Below are 24312 nucleotides of genomic sequence, written 5' to 3'. Positions count from 1 at the left end.
CGCACACAAACCTTCGACATTGTGTACCAGACCGAAGCAAGCGGCAGTCATGGGCAGCTCCGACGATAGGACTTCCTTGCCCTCTTGTCGCTCTGTGCGCGGCCTCACCGCCTCCTAACCGCCCTCTCGTGCGCTCTCCCTCTCACTGCAACCAGCCACGGCCGCTCACCGCAGAGACCAAGCGCAAGAAGCATCAACGTGATGTTCGGCGACGAGGACTCGGGCGACTCTAGCGACGACCAGATACCCCGCAGTGCATGCCGCACTCCACCAGCAAGATGCCGACCACCGCCGCCCAAGCCCTCGGCCGTCTTACTCGCCAGTGGGCTGACGAGGTTGCCAACCTGCTCGCGGCGGCAGTGCGTCGGCTCTTGGCTACTTGATGCTTAGCAGCAGATATTTACACTAAACTCTCCTAACGTCCTCCTCTATATCATACTGACGCGCACGATGGATTCGCTCATGCAAGCCTTCATCGTGGTGCAACCACCAGCCAAACCACCGCAGCCGCCGAAGGACCCTCAGCACCACGGCGATCCAGCGTTGATGGAGATCAAGGCTGCAATTGGAGAGGAGACGCCGGCGACTCACTCGCCCGCGTCGTCTGCTTCGGCCTCGCCGTCCCCAGTGCAGGAGCAGGTCGATCCCCAGCGGAAGAAGGAGCGCGTCTTCTAGAAGCGAAAAGCGACGCAAACGATCCGCAAGGAGCAGAAGGCGGCGCTGGAGAAGGAGTTCGAGGTGCTGCAGGCCAGACTCGAGAAGATCAAGCTCCAGGCGCTCGTGCAGCAGGACGAGGCAGCCAAGTCGTACCACGACCGAGCAGTGGAGAACGCCGTGCTGTGAGATCGATCCAGGGGGGCACAACCTGAGCGACCTGCGTTTTGTGGTTACGATACCAGAACCCCTAAAAATAAAATTTGGAGCCACTACTCACTTTCATAGGATCGTACTTATTCCGGGCACTAACCCGTTGCTGTGATATTTTTTGCGAGATTCAAATCTATTAGAAATAACGGTTGTATTGCGATATAGCTTCGTCTACTATCTGAAAAATCTTGCATTGTTAAAAAACGCCTGTACTTGCATTTCATCAGTTTTCTGAGACCATGATTATCATACGCAGACTATTGTTCTACTACAGCAGGCGGACTTGGAGAGCGATAACGTGAAACAGAAACCCGTCAAGGGCGAGACCCCCCCCCCCCCCAAGCGCGTGAAAAAGGCCCTCGTCGATGATGCCGGCTGGAAGCCTTCAGCTGGAAGAACAATCACTCCTAAGGCTGCCATAATTTTGGCGAATTTACGGCCCTCAGGGTCGTCATTAATTCTGTATCATACCGAATACATTTACCGTAGCTCAGAAAAAATGCTTAGCCGCATATTGAGCGTCATTGCATGATGAAGTTCGATATAAAAATAGTTGTAGGGCGTAATAGTTAGGAAAATGTCAATATAGTTTATATGGAAGGCGATATGAAGATAAACGAAACATGTTTGGTAGAATTTGTTTTCCGAAGATGCTTAATTTATTAAAAGGTATGAAAGTGTGTGGCAAACGTTTGTTATCGATTGGGCATTTTTCAGGATTTTCTCATTTTGTAAAAGAGTAGCGCTTTTTTTCGCGTGAGGATCGCGGGTTTTCAGCGTGTGAGTTGGTAACCGTTCCTGGGTATTCCCCGTGTGACCGCTGTTTTGGGCGTGTACCGAGTTTTCCGCGTGTGATGAGATTGTTTAGGTGTAATAATATGTTATTGCAGACATGTGGTATCACTACTAAAGTCAAGTACAAAAGTCTATTGCGATTGATAGGTCAGAAACTAGAAAAAAACCGCACCACATCGGATCAGACAAACGAGTAGCCAGACCGAGCGGTGAAATTCAGAACATGTGCGAGCCATTAATTGTCGTATGGCTCAACGACATCAATCCCCCAGTAGTAGTTGCCGTCTTTAGTAAACCAGGTCACACAATTCCATCAAAGTTTCTCGTCGATGTGCCACTCTCGTCCTCGATCACCAGCGGTACAAGAACCTTCCAGTTTGTAGGAAATCCTGGTGTGGCTGCCAGTTTTGGCAGGAGCTTAGGAATTGAGTTCTGGCCTGTGTACGTCGAATCTTGCTCTCCAACCCTTGATTGTTTGCGAGGTTGGCCAAGAGGCCTCCGTGCAAATTGAAGCCGTCAGAGAATACTCAAAGTAGCTAATATGTGAGAGCACTGCCACCCAGACACATGAAACGCCTTACAGTCGCACCGATACTTCTGTCTGATGCGTAAAATCTACAAATACAGTTGACAAACGACAAATTAGTCATTACGTCATGAGTTTCCGCAAAATACAACGGCGGCAGAGCATACCTCCGATTCGGGCCAATATGGTGAATCCCAACTGTGCATACAGGCAAGTTTGCTTCTACACGAACAAGGTGTAGAGATAAATAGTGAGGGTAAATGTATCTGGATGACCGGATACGAGAAGGTATAGTATCAGACTAGGATATTGTATGCAAATAGCTAATCTAATATAAAGGCAGATGTAGGGCAGTTGTGGAGGCCACGTGGCCTCCATCTGCCTGAACTGCGGGGGACGGCACTTCTCTTTCAGCCACCCTCCCCCAAAGTCCTCCGCGCAACGGATAAACTAGTAGCACTTGTTGGTCCCAGCCCCTTTGAAGCCCATGCCTCTGACGAACGCCCAACTTCGGGCGGAGATCGATAGACTCACCCAAGCGATGGCGGACCGCTCGAAGGTCCCCAGCCATCTGCCTAAGCTCACGGGGAAGCGAGGGGAAGACGTGAGGGAGTGGGTCTTTCAAGTGGAGAACGCGTGCCGAATCAACGGCGTCGCGATCGAAGACGCGAGCACACGCCTTCCAGGCATCGCTGGATCAACGATGGAGAAGCCGGCATCCGGCTGGTTTCTCCACTGGTCGTCGACGACCCGAAACGAGGAGCACACGTGGGGGATTTTCTGTGAGCATGTGCTCTAACATTTCGAGGCGTCGAACTACCAGTCGGTACTCCGCGAGAGGCTTCAACGCCTCAAGCAAACAGCGGACATCGAGACGTACAACGGCGATTACTCAGCACTCATCTTCCACGTGGAATGTATGAGCGTGCTTGACCAAGTCTTGAACTACGCGAACGGGCTCAAGCCCCGGACGCGCAGCTACGTCAAGCTCGAGAACCCCGAGACGCTGAGCGACGCCATGGATCTGGCGGTCAAGTACGAGGTAACCCACTTCGTGGAAGAGGTGCGCGACCGTCAAGTTCACCCAGCCAAGACGAAGGAGCGGAGCGACAACGATACACGCCAAGACAAGCGCTCGAAAAGGAAGCCTTTCCGCGGGAAAGGCCGCCTCAAGCCGAGATCGAAACCCAGACGCTCGGATGACAAGACGTGTGTCTTCTGCAAGAAGCCCGGCCACTTCAAGGCCGATTGTTTCGCTTGGAAGAGGGAACGATCCAAGCAGGGAAACGACAAACCGCGTCAGTGAATGAGGGTCCTGGCGTGGTCGAGAAGGTAGCCGGAACAGTCAAGCTTGATAATATCAGCCTTAACCTTCTGTGCGAAAACCCTATGGTGTGCAAGTCGCGTCCACTGTTCATCGTATCGGGAGAAATCACCGTGAACAACATGCGCATCAAGACACATAGCATGTTGCTCGATAGTGGTGCTACCACCATCTACGTGTCGAGAAGATGGGTCAACGAGCATCGGCTCAAGACCACCAAGTTCAAAGACAAGAACATCCGTGTCAAACTTGGAGATAATCAAATCATCGAAGCTGCACTGGAAGTGTTGCTACTAAACACCGTAATAGCGGGATTAGACAAGGCGTACGAGTGCGTCGCCGTCGTCTATGATATCCCCGACGAGTTTGACTGCATCCTAGGAATTCCATACTTCGAGGATATGCAGCCAAACGTGAACTGGCGAAATCACAAGATCCAAGTAACCGCAGTTGAGACTCAGCGAGCCAAGCGAGCAAGTGAGGTCGGCGTACCGATCGAAGAAAGCGGACCGGTGAATGCCTCCGGGCTTCGGAGATCTATCGAGGCGAACGGCCTGTCGGCGAAAAGACCCGATTCCTGTCGAGGCGCCGCGCTGGAAACGGATGTGAAGTCACCAGCCAACCTTGTTCGTGAAGCTGCGTTGAGTAGCGCCCCACGTGTGGTTTGCGAACAACAAGAAGAAGCTTCAGTCGGCGGAGGTCCGACGCTAGACGATGGCGAGAGGCTGTCTTCAAATAAGGACGGAGTGCTTCCAGAAAGCAGCAACGTCCGGGGCAAAGACACCATCGTAGACAAGATGTTCACGATGGGTGTTGTAGATGAAAGCGGTGTTCAGACCAAATTCATCACGCGAAAAAAACTTCGGAAGGTTTTGAGGATCAAGACGAAGCCTCCAGAGGAACCAGACTTCATGTTGGTTCTGACGAACGACATGTTCAAGAATGTCGCGCGCTCGCTGGAACGGCGTGACCAACCCGACAATGTCGGAACAGCGAAGGCGCAACGTTATCTGGAAACAGATTGGGAGCGTTTCCGGTCAAACACAGCTTTTGACCTGTTGACGGAGTATAAGGACACGGTGTTCCGTCCCGAACTCCCTGAGGGTCTTCCAGAGAAGCGAGAAATCGAGCACCGGATTGACGTGAAAGACCCAAATCTTGCTATGTATCGACAACAGTGGCGGCAGTCGCCTGAGCAACAACGCGAGATCGTGCTCTGGGTTGAGGACATGGTGAAGAAGAAACTGATCAGGCCAAGCATCAGCCCACATGCCGCGTCAAAGTTCTGTGTCCGGAAGCCAGTCGGATGGCGGATTTTTCACGACTATCGGTACTTGAATTCCAACACAATTCGCCAAAGTATCCCGATGACAAGGAAAGAAGACATCCTGGACGCAATGGCGGGAGCGTACTGGTTTTTGACGATGGATTTGATGTCAGCGTATTACCAAGTCCGCATGCGAGAGGAAAACATCAAGTTCACGGCATTTCAAGCGCCAAACGGATCTTGTGCTACCCACGGGAGTCTGTAATGCGTCAGCAACAATGCATCGCTTGACTTCAAAGATGTTTCGTGGGATGGAGAACACGAAGTCGTTCTACGACGACATTTACATCTTCACGAAGTCGCCGCGGATCGAAGAGCACTTGGAAGCGCTCCGAAAGACGTTGGACATCTTACGCGACAATAAGCTGTACGTCAAGCCCTCCGAGTGTGTCTTCTGCACAGACGAGATTCCTTGCCTTGGAGATTTCGTCGGACGGAATGGTGTACGCATGGATCCCGACAAGGTACAGACCATCAAGGACTGGCCCGTACCGAGAACGCAAGAGGAGCTTCACAGCTTCCTTGGCTTAACTGGTTATGTTCAGCGCTTCTGCCCTGCCTTCGCTACGCTGACAGCAAGCATGTTCAATCTCCTCAAGAAGAAAACCAAGCGAAATGCGAAGATTCACTTCGACGACGAGCAGTTGAGGAATTTCAAGGAGCTGAAGCGACGGCTTTGCAATCCACCGGTATTGCATCTACCAGACTTCACCTTGCCCATGCATATTCACACAGACACTAGCAAGTTTGCTGTCGGAGGAGTTTTGTTTCAAGTCGTCGACGGTGTAGAGCGGCCGATCACTTACACCAGCAGGAAGATGAAGTCAGCAGAGCTGAACTATCCGACGCAGCAGCAGGAACTCTTAGCCATTGTTCATGCTCTTGCTGCTTTCCGGATATACTGCTTGGACAAACCACCGATCGTCGAGACGGGTCACAAGAGTCTCGAAGGACTCTTTACCCAAAAGATGGCAAATCGTCGTCTTGCGCGATGATATGACATCCTCGCCAAGTACCAGCCCACGTTCTCCTATCTACCAGGCGCGAAGAACGGTATTGCAGATGCCTTGAGCAGACGACCAGACTTGCAGCCAGATACGAAGTTCTTCCATGTCTTAAGCGTCACCAGCTTCGACGACACCTCCTTTCAGCTGGAGATAACGGAAGTAACAACAGATGGCGATCTGGTCAAGGATATCAAAGCAGAGTAAGCGAAAGACCGCGAGATCCGAGCGATCTTGGCAGCAATCAACAATCGTGCAGAATCGGAGAACCACCGGAAATTCAAGCAGCAGCGGAAGAAGTACAGGCATTACACCAAAGCAAAGGACCTGTTGTGGTATCAATCTCCACTGGATGATGTTCCTCGGCTCGTAGTCCCGAACTCGCTGAAGCTTCGTCAACGTATCATCGGCGAATGCCACGAGTCCAACTACGGCGGCCACACCGATGCAGAGCGTACGTATTTAACGCTAGCGCGAAATTGGTACTGGTCCAAGATGTTCAAGTCGATCCAAAAGTACATTGAAGACTGTGAGCCGTGTCGACGAAACAAGCCGCGGTTGACGAAACCACCAGGACTGCTAGAACCACTCCGCATCCCAGATGAAAGATGGGGTTCCATCTCCATGGACTTCATCACAGATCTACCACTCACGATGAGCAAAGTAGACTCGATCTGGGTAGTTGTCGACCGCTTGACCAAGAGATGTCACTTCGTGCCGACCACGAAAGCGGTAACAGCAGAAGGTGTAGCTCGCTTGTTCATCGACCACATCTGGCGACATCACGGAATGCCAACAAGCATCGTATCCGATCGAGATCGCAAGTTCGTGTCTGCCTTCTGGCAGCACGTTTTCAAGTCCATCGGAACGACGCTGAACATGACCGTAGCTCATCGCGCGCAAGGTGACGGCCAGACCGAACGAATGAATCGGACGCCGGAGGAATACCTTCGCAGTTTTGTCGGGCCTCAGCTGGACGACTGGGATCTTCACCTCGCTAACGCAGAGTTTGCGGTTAACTCGACCGTGAATGCGAGCACGAAGATGTCTCCCTTCGAAGCCGACCTGGGGTATATTCCCTTGAACCCTCTCCAATTGTCCGCGGAGAAACTGAAGGGGATACCCACCAGCAAACGTGGAGCCGAATGCTGAGAGAAACAGGCTGCAATACTCTCGCGATGTCGTGAAGCTCTGGCACAAGCCCAAGAACGGATGAAAGACGTATACGACCACAACCGGCACGAGCAAGAATTCCAAGTCAGCGATCGTGTGTACCTGAGCACGCAGAATTTGGACCCGAAACACACAGGGTTGCCAAATTCATCGAAGTTGGGGCCGAAGTGGATTGGATCTTACAGCGTTGTCCGCCGCATCCACAACCATGCCTACGAGCTGAACATCCAGTCCGGTAACAAGCTCCATCCGGTCTTCAACACGTCGGCATTGAAGCCTTACCACATACCAACTCGACTCTCCAGACCCAAGGACGTGGTACTCGCGGATGGCAGCATCGGGCAGCTCGTAAACCGGTTACTTGGGAAAAGAACGCGGAAACGACGCACCCAATTTCTTGTGGAGTGGGTGGGTGAAGATGAACCAACATGGGAGCCCATTGAAAATTTGGGGCAGATCCCAGACTTAATTTCAGCATTTGAGAACGAGAGGAGAAACAACCGTCGAAAACGAAAGAAGCGAACTTGAAACCACGAATCAAGCATTACATCAAAACTGCTGGAAAAACTGCTCCAACTTCAAGCGCTTGGACGCATTCTTCTCACTGCGATTCGGGCGCTGCCATGGCGTGATGTTGCTTGCGGGGCAAGATATAGCAAGTGCATAAGGCGCACGCTGTCGATCCACTCCTGGTCCATGAACTTTTGTACTGAGTAAGGCGGACTTTTGGCTTCATCATATCCGTCAAGGACTTGGATTTCAGTCGGCGACGAAATCGCAATGACGATACAATGTTGGAGAATGTCGTCACCTGCGCAAGTCACGTACACTCCAAGTGGAAGAGTCTGCACGAAATTCTTGAAGTGATTGATGTCTGGAATGGAGCCTTTGAGACGCTTGCGAAAGAGAAGATCGTAATCAAGAGGTATATCCAGGCCTTGAAGATATTCGTAGAACGCAACGGCATCACCACGACGAACGCCGTACTCCATACTGCGGGGGGGGGGGGTGTTTTTCGAAGTCGTCCCACATCTCCAAGGTCACGAGAGATGGTCGTCCCAAATAGGCCAAGGCCATACGCACAGCATCCAAGAAGCAGAGGCCAAACTCGGAAGCTGTTGCTCCGGAGAACGCAACCCGGTGATACTTCATGAAGCACACGGAGGACCCGGATTCTTTCCACTCATCGACTTGTCTGGTAAGCTCTGGGTAGTCCACCAGATTTTCCATCCACACCCAGGATAACTGGTGGGGCTTGCCACTCCATTGCACGAGGTAGCAGCGATGAGGGGGATCCCCCCATACGTCGTGAAGGTGGTGAAGCAGGTACGTCTTATTGCGATCGAAGACACTCCTGGCTTGTAATAGTTCTTCCACCCAAGATGAGGATTCGTTGCGGGAACCGGTGGTAGCGGCGGGTACCGCAACGGAGGCTTTCCAGCACGACAGAGCCTCTTCAATCTGCGCCGACCAGACGACGCATCAATCAAACCCGAACAGGAGTCGGCATCAACACTTGTGGGATCAACCATCCCGACAGTTTGTGGCGATTCATGCGAACTTAGCGATGTTTCCTGCGAACTTGGTGAAGATGCATGCGCACCTAGCAACGGCACCACTGAGGACTCCACAGCACGCACCAACTCGTCCATGGCGAGAGTGACATCATCGGGTATGGTCAGAGCAAGGCGCTCAATAGTATCCGAGGCTGGGAGATCGTGGCGTTCAACAACGTCGAGACGTTCAGCAATGTCAGAAACAGTGGTCACGGGGCGCGCTGTATTATCAGGAACGGACGACGCCAGAGCGATGGCGCTTGGCTCGGCGGTCGACTCAGCGAACGCCACGGCAGGCGACGCAGCGGCGGAGAAGCGCACGACGAGGAGCTCGAGGCCGAATGCGTGGACCGAGCAGCAGTAGCGGAGGTCTCCATCAGACGCGGAGCCGGCCACAGCACTCTCAGCACCAGAGGACGACCCACCCCCGACGAATTCCAAGCCACGGCAGGGACGAACTCCAGCACAGCAGCAACGAACTCCAGGTCACAGCAGCAACGGGTAGACGGCCAATCAGTGACGGGTTGACAGTCAAGCAGCGAGGACCAGCAGTGGAGGTCCAGGCGGCAGCAACGGCGCGGACAGCCAGCGACGACGACCCGCGATTAAGATTCGAGAATGTCTACTTGGAAGGGGTATGAGTGTATCCGGATGACCGGATACGAGAAGGTATAGTATCAGACTAGGATATTGTATGCAAATAGTTAATCTAATATAAAGGCAGATGTAGGGCAGTTGTGGAGGCCACGTGGCCTCCATCTGCCTGAACTGCGGGGGACGGCACTTCTCTTTCAGCCGCCCTCCCCCAAAGTCCTCCGCGCAACGGATAAAGTAAACGTCCTGAAAAATCTCCTGTCTCTCTAGAACTTCACCTAGATACGCTTTGAACGTTGTAGCTCTGTCTTCGTCGACCCGCGCAGGCTCGAACTCCAGGGAATTTACTTGCCGAATAGTACCAATGCTTCCAGTCTCTAGCTAAATACTGCTCTTTGAACCAGGCAGCGATGTTATTTTCTTTGAGTTTGGTCCAGTTCTTAAGAACGAGAACAGACAGAGCACGAAATTGACTGGGGCAACGAGCTTTCTTGAGATAGTTCACCTGTTCTCGCACGTTGCTCTCGTTGTTCTCCTTGTTCTTTAGCAAAGCCGTTTTATCGTCAGATTGGTGCTGAGATGATGCCAGTAGGTAAGTAGCCTGATTCCCGCCACTTGGAATCTCTTGTCAATTCCTGTACGAGGTTTGTCTGCAGCGGCGATTCTGTGAAAACCGACCACGACCACCTCAAATATTCGGGGTTCATTGTTTGGAACCAATATTTGAGCCTTGCGATCGCATTCATCATGAGAGCTGCAATAAAGATGCGTGACAACTTTGGTAAGAGTCGTGTAATTGTGTTTCTGAATAAATCAAACCCGCTCCGCGGTATCAAGTTGAATTCTTGCCTCCTTTCGCGATGAGAATATCCCCAAACACGTCAGTCGTTTGGTGCTGTGTCAAATGACGGGGCCGTATCTGTATTGGTCTCCTGGAAACGCATGCTCTCACCATCACACCCCCCCCCCCCAGGGTGGCTACGGCACTACGTCGAAGTCGTACGACGAATCGCTGTCGGCCACGTACTCGTCTTCCCTTTCGGCCGACGACAAGAATTGGATGAGTCGTTGAGCACACAGCAAGTTAACAGCGCAGATAGTGTACTGGAGCTCGACCAGGTTGTGAAGAGTATTAGCGCAAGAACCTAAAGTGGCTAAAAGTGTACCATCGTTGCGGAGAATGCAACCCCTCCATGTATAAATATCCCCACCCTCTTAACGCTGATACTATGGCTTGGAATACAGCATGTCCTAACCACACGCGAGGAACCTGTGCCTGCGGACACCATGCCGCACGCGCAAAACCCAGCCACACGCTGAAAACCACGACCAAACTAATCACACGCGATAAACAATAAAATCACACGCTGTAAAAGGCCATACCCTTTGTAAAAGCCCTCTAGGCGTGTCCAGTTCTGAGCGAGACTCTCTGTTAAGGTCCTTGTTGAAGTGTCAGCACGTGTACTTGTTCACACTGCGGGTAGGTTTGCTGGGGTCTTCGCGTCCCGTGCTGCACTAGTGAGCTTGTAATGCCTTGCCTGGTCCAAATGAGTACCAGCCAATCAGATAGTCGGCGGTATAATCACTGGTCTGCAGACAGGCGGCTCCATTCTCTGTCATTCCACTTCTCGATGGACAACACAAACTACTTGCCGGGCATCTCGCTGCTCTCGAAACCCTTCACTCCCGCAGAGCGGATGGAAGCCCAGCATTTGCTCCATCATGTGAACTATTACGGCGAAGCTGAGCTACCATACAAAACTTTCTCAACCACTGTGGGGACCAGCACTCTGCGTTCGGGCAATATCTTATCGGCAACGACAGGTACGGTGTACTACGGCAAAATGCAGCTATCGACGAGCTCTCCGCCCGAATGTTCTGTCTTGTGCGTTCTTACAGGTGCACGTGCTGTGAATTTAGGTGCTGCAGTGCACGGATGAGTTGCTAAGAGTGAGCCGATCGAAGAGAAGGCGCCGACCTCGGTTGTCGGTGAGGAGGTTGGCACTATCGAGAACGAAAGCACGACACTTAAGAAGAAGGAGGTGAAGTCGTTAGACTCTGTGTCCATGAAGATGGCAGCGCAGGAGGGTCATGCTGCAGGTAAGAGCCAGCCAAAGGTGCGCCCCGTGAAGGGCAAAAGAAAAACAGGCAAGAGAATGAAATGGAGTAATGCAATGATTGCAGAGCTCCTACGACTTCGTTTTAAGAATGACGAAGTTAAGAACCGAATTGATGGTTAACTCTCATTTTGATCATATACAGAACAGATCGGGTTTAGGAACAGACGTAGACATTTTAGCAGGATCTAGTTTAAAATCGGGAAATGACCGGTAGAAGTGACACGTAGCGCCAGCGGCCGCTGGCTTGGTGTTCAGTTGGCAACAGGAGTAGGCAGACTGAGGTGCAGGCAGCTTCGGCGTGGAGGGCGCGATGGCTGACCCAGCGTGACCATCTTCGGTGAGCAGTCACCGCTGGCGGCTGCAGGCGCTGTGGCGTCGGATGTAACGGGGTTACACGTACAAGTGGCTGCAAGCCACTTGTGAATTTAACAGATAGGTTATCTGTTAAACGTTTTGGATACTTCCTCACATTGGTGTAAGACACACCGATGGATACATTGAAGTGGACCACCACAGTGAGTGGTCCACACATACCCAAAAGATCCTATTGGTAGAAAGCAGCATCTTTCTACCAATCAAAGACATGCATATTAGCGGGGCTCTGACAGCCAGCCGCTGCCAACCCTTTCATAGATGATAAACAGTTTTAGCAGCTTTTAGAGGAAGATCAATTTACAAACAATACAGTTCTCATTTTACCTAATCTAAGTCACTTGGAATCCTTTTGTTACTTAACTTATATTTGTGTATTCAAATATAATTAACCTAAGTAATTACTAAGTACTTACGCTTCCTCATACACGTTGCGCAACGTGTAAGCTAAAGTAGTGAGTCAAGTTAGACCCACTACACCTGGTAGCACTTTGTAGTCCGTCCAACGACCGACTGCTTGACGTTCGTACGCGGTGTACGAACGCGGAGCCGAGAACCACATGAGCACGGAGGTGCCCATGGAGAGCTCAACACGCCTGCAACCCATGTTGCACGCGCTGACTGCCCCACCTGTCTGACCCAGAGTGGGAGGCCCTCCAACGACTGTCAACAGTCATTGGAGAAGCGGCGATAGCTACAATGCTGCGTACGCTATCGCCGACGGAGCAACATGGTGTTGCTCTGGGGTTCATCATGAAGGAGCAGCGTGATGCTGCTTCCTCAGTGACGGCGTCGTCAGGGACGACACCGCGTGCTCAACCGTTAAAGTTGAGCGTAAGCAATTATGTAGGAAGAGAGAGCGAGCCTCTCCTCCGATGGCTTGTCGAACTCGACACAGCCATAGCGGCTCGACGCATCGTCGACCCGCTGTCGAAGGTCGCGTTCGCCATGTCCTGCCTTGGCGGACGCGCAAGGAGTTGGGCGTATGGACGCCGACTCTCCGATCCTACGTGCTTCAGCACGTACGAAGTGTTCAAAGAGGAGCTCAAACAAGCGTTTGAGCCCCCGCAAAACGAGTTCCGGTCGAGGGCGGAGTTCCTCGACCTTCAGCAGGGTAAGCATGACGCCCATGCTTACGCGCAGCGCGCACGATATTTGGTATCAAATATCGTGACTAACCCGATTGACGAGGCGACCAAGGTCGTCACGTTCATGAAGGGGCTTAGAGATGGGCCTGTGAAGACCTATCTCTTCCGAGAGTACCCGAGTACTCTCGAAGCTGCAATCACTCTTGCCATGCAAGAAGAGTTCAGCCTGCAGCAGGCTAAACTCCATGTAAACGTACCGAGGCCGCAACCGCGCCCGGTAGCGAGGACGGGAGGTCCAGAACCAATGGACCTCTCGAGCGCAACAACTGCTGGTTACCAGCAGCAGGGAGGTAACGTGCGATGCTTCCGCTGCGGAAGGATCGGTCACTTTGCACGGGAGTGTACAGCTCCCATGCCCCTGGAGATGGCCGTCGTGGCGATGCTAGGCATCGCCGCGGACCAACAAAAACGCGAACATCCAGTAGGCGCGGGGCGCCCTACTGGTAATGCAGTCGCGCGTGCCGACATCGGGCACGCGACACTGAGGACTGCAGCCCCCAGTGAGACCAGATCTCACTGCAAGAAACAAGATGACAGGCCAAACCTAGTCATCTTGAAGGTTTACTCGAAGAGAGCGAGTGACTCTCTTCGAGCATTGGTAGACTCAGGCGCGTCGAACAACTTTGTTCGACTACGAAGCCTGTCGAGACTTGACTTCGAGGAGGTAGATACACCTCGAAGTCTTCTGGAGGTACGACTGGCAACAGGTGCCATCGTGAAGACCGAGAAGCGCGTCGTGAACGTGCGCTTCTCGTACAAACAACGAGTGTTTGTCGAACACTTTATCGTCCTGGACCTGGACGATAAGTTCGACGTGGTAATGGGCATGCCGTGGCTTGCACGGCATGATCCAGTGATAGACTGGAAGAAGCGCACGCTCGTGCGCTTCGGACGCGACAGCGGAACAGAGAGCGATGGCCCTGTTACCGCAGCGCGCGCACCTGCTGGTGCGCGCGGCTCACCAGTCGAGACAGCGCTTTATGCTGCTGTCCCGGAGTGCCCAGGAAGTGCGCGAGGGCGCGCACAAGTGAGACCCACGTCGGCAATGCTGCCGACGTCAGAAGAAAAAGATATGTTGGTTCCGGGAACCAACACCCACGTTCAAGCGTGTAAGGGACAGTCCCTGACCCGAAGCGGTCAGGTCGACAACGACGCGTCGGCTCCGGGAGCCGACGCACCCTCGGTCATGAGGGGCTCCGCCAATGATTGGCGTCGAGGTGACGAAGGCGTGTCAACTCCGGGAGTTGACGCTGCAAACAGTGCGGGCGGTTGCAAACGTACCGCACTGACGCAATTTGCATGCTGTCGTGCAGCCGGGCTGCACGACGAAGCGCTCATGCGATCAAGCCGGGCTTGATATCGCGCGCCCGCAGACAGGGTCTGCCGGCGAAGGACGCATTACCGTGCAGCCGGGCTGCACGAAGGAAAATGCGGTCAAGCCGGGCTTGATACCGCGCGCCCGCGGACAGGGTCCGCCGGCGAACGACTGTCCACGGCCGGGCCTGGACAAGAAGAACAACTGTGCGGAGCCGGGCTCCGCACAACAAGAAGACGGCGCAAGCGGAAAACGCTGCGCAAGTCTCGGTCCGGGACCGAGACGCAACAAGAGCAGTCTGCTGGGCAGACTGCGGCGGTGACGCCGAATGTCAAGACGCTAAGCGTCTTGACGCGCACCGATACTGGATTCCAGTATCGTGACATGGAACTCGCTAGTCCTCCGACGATGGCGCCTGAGTTGACTTCGCTTCCTGTCATGAACTGGAAGCGCTTCACGCGTAACTTGCACGATGGACGCATCGAGCAGGTCTGCGTCCTTTCAGGCAGCGAAAGAACGGCGAGCGAGAGCGAAGAGCTGAGGCAGCTCTTCATGGGAAGTACCACTGAGAGTGAAGACACTCTCAGTGCGAAGACGAAGCGAGAGCGCTTCGAGGAACAAGGTTGGGACTCGTTAAAGTCGAGTCCCTATTACAAATTGTTGAGGGAGTACAAAGACGTACTCCCGGAAGAGATTCCTGCGGAGCTTCCGCAGGATAAGGGCATTCAGCACGAGATTGATCTCGTGCCGGGCACGAAGTACTGTGTCACGCGGCAGTGGCCACTGCCGCGAGAGCAAGTGAAAGCGATCGACGACTTCTTTGAAAGTCGTCGTAAAACAGAGACAAGTGCGGGAATCAAAGTCCCCGCACAGTGCTCCGACGTTCTGTGTCAAGAAGCCACAGGGCGGCTGGCGCATCGTTCATGCGTATAACAAGCTGAACGATGCGACGGTACCGGCGCAGACGCCGATACCGCGAAAAGATGTTATCATCGATTCGATGGCAGGGAGCACCGTTTACAGTGCTCTCGACTTACGAGATAGATTCTATCAGATCCTAAAGCGTGAGAGCGATACCCCTCTCACGACAGGGAGCACGCCAAGCGGCATGCTCTGCTAATTGCTAGTAATGCCACAGGGCTTAAGAACGCCCCTGCGACCTTCAACAGGTGCGTGCCGCACTTGTTGCGCTCGGTGGGCGACTTCGCACCGAGCTACTTCGATGATGTGTTCATCCACAGCCGAGCTGTGGACGGGAAGACTCGACGTAGAGATGTACAGGGTGCATCTCCGAGCTTCGCGAGCTTATGCGAAAGCATAAGCTCTACGCGAACCTGAAGAAGTGTATCTTCGGGGCGAGCGAGATACCCGTCCTCGGGTGTCTCGTAGGGAAAAATGGCGTTCGCCCTAATCCGGAAAAGGTCAGAGTGATCAATAAATGGCCAACGCCTTCAAGTGTCAAGGAACTGAGGCAGTTCCTTGGCAGCCACGTACTTGTGCAAGTACGTGGAGGATTACGCGGGCAAGATCCGCCCGCTGTCACAGCCTTCTTAAGGAGGAAGCTGTGTGGAATTGGACAACCGATTGCCAAAAGGTATTCGATGCAGTCAAGCGGGGCTTGACTGAGGCGCCGATCTTGGCAGTGGCTGACCAAGATCGCCCATTTCACGTAGTGTGTGACGCATCCGATTTCGCGATCGGATGCGCGTTGATACAGCACGATCACGAGGGCCGTGATCGTGTCGTCTACCAATCGCGTCAGCTGAAGCCAGCTGAGCGCAACTATCCGGTGCATGACAAGGAACTCCTTGCCATGAAGTACGCACTCGCAAAGTTCCGAGTGTACTTGCTTGGGAGTAGACCATTTGTGGTCTACACCGACCATGCTTCACTGCGCACCGCAGTGAAGTCGCCACACATTTCACAAAGAATGGCGAGATGGCTCTCATTCTTTGCGGAGTATAACTTCCGGGTCGAATACAAACCCGGAAGATTGAATGTAGTGGCCGACGCGTAATCACGTCGGCCGGACTACGCAGAAGCTGTTGACGTCAATGCCATTGACGCCATACGATCGAGCAAACCCACATCATCTCTGTTGGATGATGTGAAGGCTGCGTACGCGCACGACGCGGACGCGAAGCTCTTGCTGGCCTATGGCACAGCGCCTTCTGACAAGTCCCGTCAGAAGCTGCCCAAGCACCTTCGAGCGCGTGCACACCGCTTTCGTGTGTACGAAGGACTGCTACTTTACAACGCAGTCGACGACAACGCGGATCGCGTTGTCGTGCCAAATGACCATGACCTGCGACTCAGGATCATGTACGAGTATCACGATGCCCCGACTGCGGGACATCTCGGACGTGAGAAGACATACGTCCTTCTCACGCGCGACTTCTACTGGCACCACCAGTATAAGTGGGTGCACAAATACATCCGTGCTGGCGAGGTATGCCAACGCGTAAAGCCTGCGCCATTCGCGCAGGCTCCACTGCAATCACTACCGACTCCGTCGGAGTGTTGGAAGTCCATGTCTTTGGACTTCATCTTTGGTCTTCCCCCGGACAGCGGAGGGAACACCGGTGTTGTGGTCTTTGTAGACCGTTTCAGCAAGATGGTACATCTTGCTGCGGTGCCAGCAGAGGTGACCGCGAAGCAGACGGCCCGTCTGCTCGTCGACATGGTGTTCAAACACCATGGCATGCCGTCCGACATCGTGTAGGACAGAGACCCGCGCTTCACAGCGCACCTGTGGCAAGAAGTGTCTACACTTCTTGGGAGCCAAGTTTCTATGTCGACTGCGGATCATCAACAGACGGACGGTCAAACCGAGCGCGTGAATCGCGTGCTCGTCGACATTTTGAAGAGCTACGCTCACTCGTTCCAATACTGGAGCGAGTGCTTATCGATGGCAGAGTTTGCCATCTATAACTCAGTGCATGCCTCGACAGGGCATACACCGTTCTACGTGAATGTCATGCGACATCCACGTCTACCGAGTTTACTCGGAGTGATGGCTCCCACTTTAAGTGGGGGAGGATCTACGACTGCAATACAGCAGCCGCAGAAACCGCTGACACTTGCACAGTGTCAGCTGCAAAAATGAGCAAACCACATGAGTCTGTGCAGGGTGCAGACTCCCCCAACAACAAGGCCAACGACCACGGGTCTGCGCAGGGTGCAGACACCGCAAAGAACCGCGCAGAGGCCGGGCCTCTAGCGGAGAGCAACTGAATGACTTCAGATCGGATGCAATCAATTTCATCACCAAAAGACAAGCCGTAATTCGGTTTGCCCAAGACGCAATAGCAGCTTCTGTTGACCTACAGAAGCTGAACGCAGCAATGTGGGCAGAGGCAACACCAATGAATTCAAAGTTAGTTCATTGGTTTTGTTAGCTACGCAAAATCTGCCTAAACAGGCAGTTTCGGACTTCGGGGGCAAGCAAGCTTGCTCCGCGCTTCATCGGGCCGTTCACTGTGTTGGCACGACACGGCAACGCATACACGCTAGACATACCGTCTAGCATGCGCCTCCATCCGACCTTTTACGTCGGACGGCTGAAGCCATACCGGCAGCACGAGCCATCTAGCTCGGCTGACCCGAAGCCTCGGCAGGAGCCGAGGCAGAAGCGGAGGACTTGGCCTTGGCGACGAGCAACCTCTCCTCCAGCGCGCGGACGCGCTGGATCAACCCCTTCATCTGGGTCCCCAGCTCGACCTGGATATTCGAGGCGGTCTGCGAGACCGCCGCGACTTGGGCCTTCTGGTTCACCAGCTTCTGCTTCAGGGCGGCGAACTCAGCGCCCTGCAGACGCTCCACGGCGGTCACCCGGGCGTGGAGAGGCGCATACTGATCAGCCCGGGGCTGATCATACCCGGGGCGTGTTCCCACCCCCGCCACCGCCGATCCGTGACGCCCGCGGCTCAACCCGCTGGATTGTTGAGCGGATTGTTGACCATAGTATCCCGAAAACGAACCCTCAATGGGGCTCGTTTTCGTATTCGTTGGAGAGGATTTCCTCCCCATCGAGATACATGGGAGCCGCGGAACGTCTTGCTGGAGGACGTTCCGGAAATGGTGAGGGCGTACGAAGAACAGTACGCGCTGGCGCAGCGGAAGTAACACGAGCGCTGCGATCATCGCTAGCGCCCGAACCCTCACGTGCTAAGAACTTAGCACGGAGCTCTTCTGAGACTCTCGGGCACACGGAACGACGTGTACCCGTTCAGGTCGCAGTCGCTCAAGCGGACCGCGCCTGGAAAGCACTTCGTGCACTGAAAGCCCTCGGGCACAGCGCACGGCACATTTGCCTCCTCAGCAGCAACATGAAGTTGCTCCAGCTTTCCACGCTTCGAGTACGTCTCGAAGCGATCACGCGCTTCTTAATCCGATCACGGTAAGCACTCGGCCTCTTGTTGAAGTTCTCAACAAAGGCGTTCCAGCTTGACAAAGTGCCTGCCATTCGGGCACTTTGCTGCGAGAAGAGGTCTTCTTGCTTTGAAACCATCGGAGCTCATGAAAGAGTCCGATGTAGTAATCGCGCCATTGATGCGTTTCCGCATCAAAGTGCAGCTCGGAAGCCACAGCGTCATCTTTGATGGCGCTGCATACGTACAGCGGCACCTCATTCGGAGGTACCGAGTTCCCAAACCGGTCCGCGATCTCGGACGCGGACGGCATCCATGGATCGCGCGCTACAGGCGCAGCGCGCGGAGAGCCTTGAGCTTTAACATCACGCGCTGCAGCAGCAGCGCGCGGAGTACTGAGAGCACCAGCTGAAGTGAGTGGGGTATCACTCTCAGTACGCGAACGCTTCGAACTCGAAGCGTCCGATTCGTCCCCTTCACGCGGGCGAACGTTCTTGGCGTGAGGGTCGAGCGATTCGCTCGACACTGAGTCTTTGCGCTTTGAGAGCGAGTCCTCCTCGCCCTCCATGTCTTCATCGTCGTCGTCGAAGTCGACGACGTCACCGTACTTCGCCTTCTGGCGTTCGAAGTAGTCGTCGATGGAGAGATGACTCCCCATCGACTTTGCGGACTTCTTCTGAGGCGCGCTCATCGTTGAATGAGCGCGGATTTCTTCTCCAAACGCGGAGAATTGACGAATGGTCAATTCCAAATATTGACGTGCGGGGACCCCGCGCGTCTAACCTATAGGGGGGATGGTGTAACGGGGTTACACGTACAAGTGGCTGCAAGCCACTTGTGAATTTAACAGATAGGTTATCTGTTAAACGTTTTGGATACTTCCTCACATTGGTGTAAGACACACCGATGGATACATTGAAGTGGACCACCACAGTGAGTGGTCCACACATACCAAAGATCCTATTGGTAGAAAGCAGCATCTTTCTACCAATCAGAGATTATGCATATTAGCGGGGCTCTGACAGCCAGCCGCTGCCAACCCTTTCATAGATGATAAACAGTTTTAGCAGCTTTTAGAGGAAGATCAATTTACAAACAATACAGTTTTCATTTTACCTAATCTAAGTCACTTGGAATCCTTTTGTTACTTAACTTATATTTGTGTATTCAAATATAATTAACCTAAGTAATTACTAAGTACTTACGCTTCCTCATACACGTTGCGCAACGTGTAAGCTAAAGTAGGGAGTCAAGTTAGACCCACTACATCGGAGCCCCGCCAGGAGCGCACGACGTGTTTCTACCAAGGCTACAAATACACGCGCGCGTCGGCATCGTCACGTAACATCTCGTTCCGTTGCTCTAAGTTCGTTCTGGGTGAAAGGGGACTGTGGAGTTTCGCATTGACTGCATGGGCTATTCCAGTGTGCGCTCGCGCACCTGCCGAAACGAGCGCGTCGCTAGCGGTCTGGTTGATGTCCAGGAAGACATGAAGGAGATGGTGGGTACACTGGCTATTAGCGATGTTGCCCAGTTGGAACGTCAAATATGGCAGGAGTTGTGCAGTATTTTTTACGGGAATGATAACAAGAAGGTGACGACCGGACTTTCTGAGGCTCAGGTTATTACACGTGTTTTTCGAGCAAAGTCTCACCACCACAGTGGTGACGTTCATGGTTCAGTGGAAATTCCACCCCTATCACTAGCTCTTAACGAATCGGTCTCCTTTTTCCAATTCCATTTCGTTTCCGCCAACCCTCAAGCCGTGAATCGCCCAACACGCTTGCTCGGCTGGGTGCCCCCCGTGTTGCTGAACCTGCTGCGCTACAATAATGTGTCTCTTTTTATTGATGACACATTTAGGTGTGTTCGAACCAAATCCCAACAATGTGTGGAGTTCATGGTTCATGACCGTGCGTCCGACCTCTTTGTTCCGGTGTTCTACATTCTAAGTACATCGCGCACCGGCAACGCGTATTGGGATATGATACATTTTGTCGTGCAAGCTACTGACCAGCAGCTGAGCCCAGCTGAGATTATCTGCGACATCGAATCTGCGTTGGTTGACGCAGGGCAAAAACAGTTCCGCGATGCCATCGTGTTAGGCTGCTTGTTTCACGTGAAGCAAGCCCTGCGACGTGCGATGAAACGCTATTCCTGATGACGAGTGCAATGTTGCGATGACTCGAGGATTCATCGATATGTTGACTGTGGCCAACCCTGATCACGTCAAGTTGCTTGGTATTGCGTGGGTTCAGCTGGAAATGAAACGCCGTTGGGCTGAGCAAGGAATTCAGTATTCGTTGCCTAAGTGGCACGAGGTTTGGGAGTACTTTCAACGAACGTGAGTTGATGGCTATTCTGCCGAGCTTTGGAATGCTCATGGGATGGATAACGAGCTATTAGCGCGAACAAACAATCCGCTAGAACGCTTTAATCGCGTTCTCAATACTCGCTTCCCTACCCCACACCCTTCAATGGCTACATTTGTGACAGTCATCAAGCAGATTTCGGCTGACTATGTTCAGCAACTGGTCGACATTTTGCGGGACGCGCTCGCCGCTTAACGCGCGAGACTATCGTGCTGCCCAACGCGGGTTGATCTGCCGGAGGAGTTGGAAAACACTACGGAGTCGGGCCCTGTTGCTTCGTCATCTGCTGCTGCAGATAGTAAATGTAACCACTGTTAGCACGGATATAAGCCTGTAGACCAGCTAACCTCAATCATATATCTGCCTTTTGCCTGCCATCTATTCGTGCGGTACCTGTGCATTCACTGTAATTCTTGCCGTCGCTAGCTATGCTCAAGTGCCCTCCCATTTGCATTATGCAAAAAAAAACTATTCATAGATCTGATCAGTTCTGTATATGATCACAATGAGATTCCTCCAAATTGACTCGGCAGATACAAAGATCAAGACAGCCTTGGCATGGCAGTTCTTCGCCAGCGTTCTCTCGCAGACATTGGGAGTGGTCATAACGCAAGACCAGGTAACGGAATGCTGACAGTGTACTCATAATTTAATCTAAGCTAGTCGATTATGGACTTTGTTTTTAATCAGGTACAAGAAGCGGAAGTGCCTCTACCAGAAGGAGAAACGCGAAATGAAGAAGACAGGATACAATCACTCCGTATGAAAAGAGGTTGACGATCAGCTTTGGGCTATTCTCATTGATGATTTTTCATCTAAAGAAGGGTTAAGCGGTGATGTCCTCGCGGACACGAACGGCGACATGGAAGCGAAAAGCTCGGACGAGAAGAACTTAGAGGAGAGTAGCGATACCACCGACAACGCGAGAGCTCATGGTAAGGTTGTACCTGTTGCAAAGCTAGCCCATGCGATGGAAACGGGTATGACGGCTATTGCTACGACTGTGGGCAGTCGCTCTACAAGCGATGAGAATTTCCAGGCTCTCGTCGCAGCGATGGAGCACCAAACCCGCGCTTTACAAGCCCAGCAGCAAGATACGCGCCGTTTCCAGAACTGCAACTGTAGCTGCTGCAACGGTTGCTGGAGAAAGAAAAGTAGTGCTTATCCACTGTAGATTGTTGATCGTAGGCAAAAGGTCCGAATCTACGCGATGCAAGTAGAAGATTAATACATGGAGTTCAATATGTGAAATCCCTGCGAGTAGTATGTTGTATGTTTGATATCCATAACGACTGAGTCACGAACAAGAAGGTTGTGCAGAACAGCACAACCAATTACCACCTCGCAAATACGTGATGAGGATTTCTGCTCCAGCTTGCCTAACAACACCCTGAATCGATATTTTAAGCGCCCGAAAGCGCATTCAACCACAATTCTGGTACGAGATTGTACTCGATTGTATATCCGCTTGCAACGGTTATCCACCGCCTCCGACGCTGGAAACGGGGTTAACAAATGTGCCTAGATTTTATAACCTGCCTCCGCCAGCAAGTGTTTATCTGGTTGCATGTAAGACGACAATCTAGAGAGTATGTGAATATTTTAGAATCACAGCGTTTCAATTAACAAAAAGAACTTACCGCTTTCTCACATCGGAACCATTCCACAGCGACAGATCATTAGTAGACCCCGCTCGAATTGATATTGACCGAAAGTAACCGCGATGGTCCATAACGGCTTGCACATTGACTGCAGAAACAAAAACCTGCAATACCAGCCCTCAAGGTCGCGGGACCGCAGGATTCTCACCGGCGTTCCGTCGACCGCTCAAATAACCTCGAAACCCTTTTCGATTTCAGGTCTATCGCTCGGCAGTCCCATAACAACATAGCAAGAAGCTAATTCGTTCAACACGTCTAATGTGTCGTTGATATACACCACAGCCCGCGGTCTCGAGATTCCAAGCATCGATGCGGTGGCGTCCATTGTACATCCTTGAGCTAAGTAATTAATTGTCAAGGCTGCCCTCTTAATCAGTTTTGTACGGCTGTTTGCAGCGGGTTTGTGGGGCCAAGTATCACGTAGAACCTTGTAAATGCGAATGAAGGACACCTTATCCATCCTTAGCTTCTTATGAAGCCAGTTTGTACTTGTTGCGTTCATGGCTTCCTCTAAATGTGTGTTCCGAAATGTCGAGGTTCGTGACGGCGGGGCGCGCATGCTGCGCTTGTCTACTGCGACAATCATGGCGGTGCTCGCACATGCGCCAGTCACCGCAGCAATGAGTGCTGCGTTTTCGTCGTCCATAGCACTCTGGCACAAATACGGCTGGCACGGCAAATTTTGGTGTTCTGAAAAACTGGCGCTCCGGAACTCCAACCAGCCAAAATGGTACGGTGTACCTGTTTCGTTGAGCCAATCAAATTTAATGGTGCGAATAGCTCAGAACGTGTGCTGGCACTTGAACAATGGTCTAATGCGACCTGTGCATGGCTACCGATGGTGGCCAACCCACAATGATATGGTCGCGGGTTCAATTCCAACTAGCTGCACCTTTTTTGTGTTTAGCGTTGGCCGGAGCGCAGCGGTACCGTGTCACTCAACTGGGACCCACCATAAAATCCACCGCCGCGGCTACAATGTACATGGCGGTAATTGTTATTATCGGAAGTCGAATGGGGGCACCGTCTTCGTCTCGTCCCTGCCTCGTCCCCGACCCGTCCCTCGGATAACAGTAGTTGTCTGAAGTTCCATTGCATGATAACTGCAGTTATAGTCACTGTAACTCATTGGTTAATATTTGCTCTCAGTCGCCAAAGAGAAAAGAGGTCGAGAAGGCCAGCAAGAAATGGCGGACAGGCGCTGGCGGTGCGGCCAGACACGGCACTCGGCCGCGCCGCCACCACTACTGACGCTGCGAGGCTGTGGTCTGCGACGGCTGCTCTGGCAGCAGCACCAAGTTCATCTACAAGGCAGGTCCTTAGACTGCACAGAGGCCTGGAGGGGTATTGTAATGTACTGACTGTTGCGATCTCGAGCGCAGGAGATCACGCCGAGCAAGCTGGTAGAGGAGGACTGCCGCGTGTGCGACGCCTGCAGCCGCGTGATCGATGAGATGCTGGCGTTCGGTGTGAGTCGGCGCTTCGGCGAGGGCGTGGCGGTGGCGGTGGCCAGCTTTGTGCCGGGAGGTGGTATCCTGGTGAACAGAGAGGTGAGGCTTGGAGGCGAGGCCTGGAGGCGACACTTGGCTGAGCCGTGGTGGCAGTTGCCATGGCGTGCATGCCTGGCGGTCGCGTGCTGCAGGGCTGAAGTATGCGGCTGCGATGGACGGCATCGGACGCTCTCGTCCACACCGGTGTTGCTGCTCATGCTGGCCTGCGGCCTCGACACCGCGATGGGTATGTACTGTGTAATATTGCTAGTAGTGCTTCTGACAGCTAATTGCCGCT

The 24312-nt window shown here is 53.0% G+C and overlaps 2 protein-coding genes across 2 annotated transcripts in view; both read left to right on the top strand.

The window, feature by feature from the left end:
- Positions 1-450: 450 nt before the first annotated feature.
- IUM83_11776 (Phospholipid-transporting ATPase 2) lies at positions 451-843 on the top strand (the record flags this gene model as incomplete). The annotated part of the gene is made up of 2 exons (XM_067936356.1): positions 451-639; positions 706-843. The coding sequence occupies 2 exons, from the start codon at positions 451-453 to the stop codon at positions 841-843; spliced, it is 327 nt and encodes a 108-aa protein (XP_067792115.1).
- A 10196-nt stretch (positions 844-11039) lies between these two features.
- IUM83_11775 (Zinc finger FYVE domain-containing protein 16) overlaps positions 11040-24312 on the top strand; it is a gene marked incomplete at both ends in the record, with an annotated part of 50597 nt that continues 37324 nt past the window's right edge. Inside the window, 3 exons of the mRNA XM_067936355.1 lie at positions 11040-11051; positions 11116-11283; positions 23907-24074. Of these exons, the coding sequence (XP_067792231.1) occupies positions 11040-11051; positions 11116-11283; positions 23907-24074 (348 nt within the window). The remainder of the gene's footprint in view (positions 11052-11115; positions 11284-23906; positions 24075-24312) is intronic.

Source organism: Phytophthora cinnamomi, assembly GCF_018691715.1.
Source record: "Phytophthora cinnamomi strain GKB4 chromosome Unknown Contig37, whole genome shotgun sequence".
Lineage (NCBI taxonomy): Eukaryota > Oomycota > Peronosporomycetes > Peronosporales > Peronosporaceae > Phytophthora > Phytophthora cinnamomi.
Note: the sequence above shows the minus strand (reverse complement) of the source record. Positions and strands in the feature narration are given on the sequence as shown.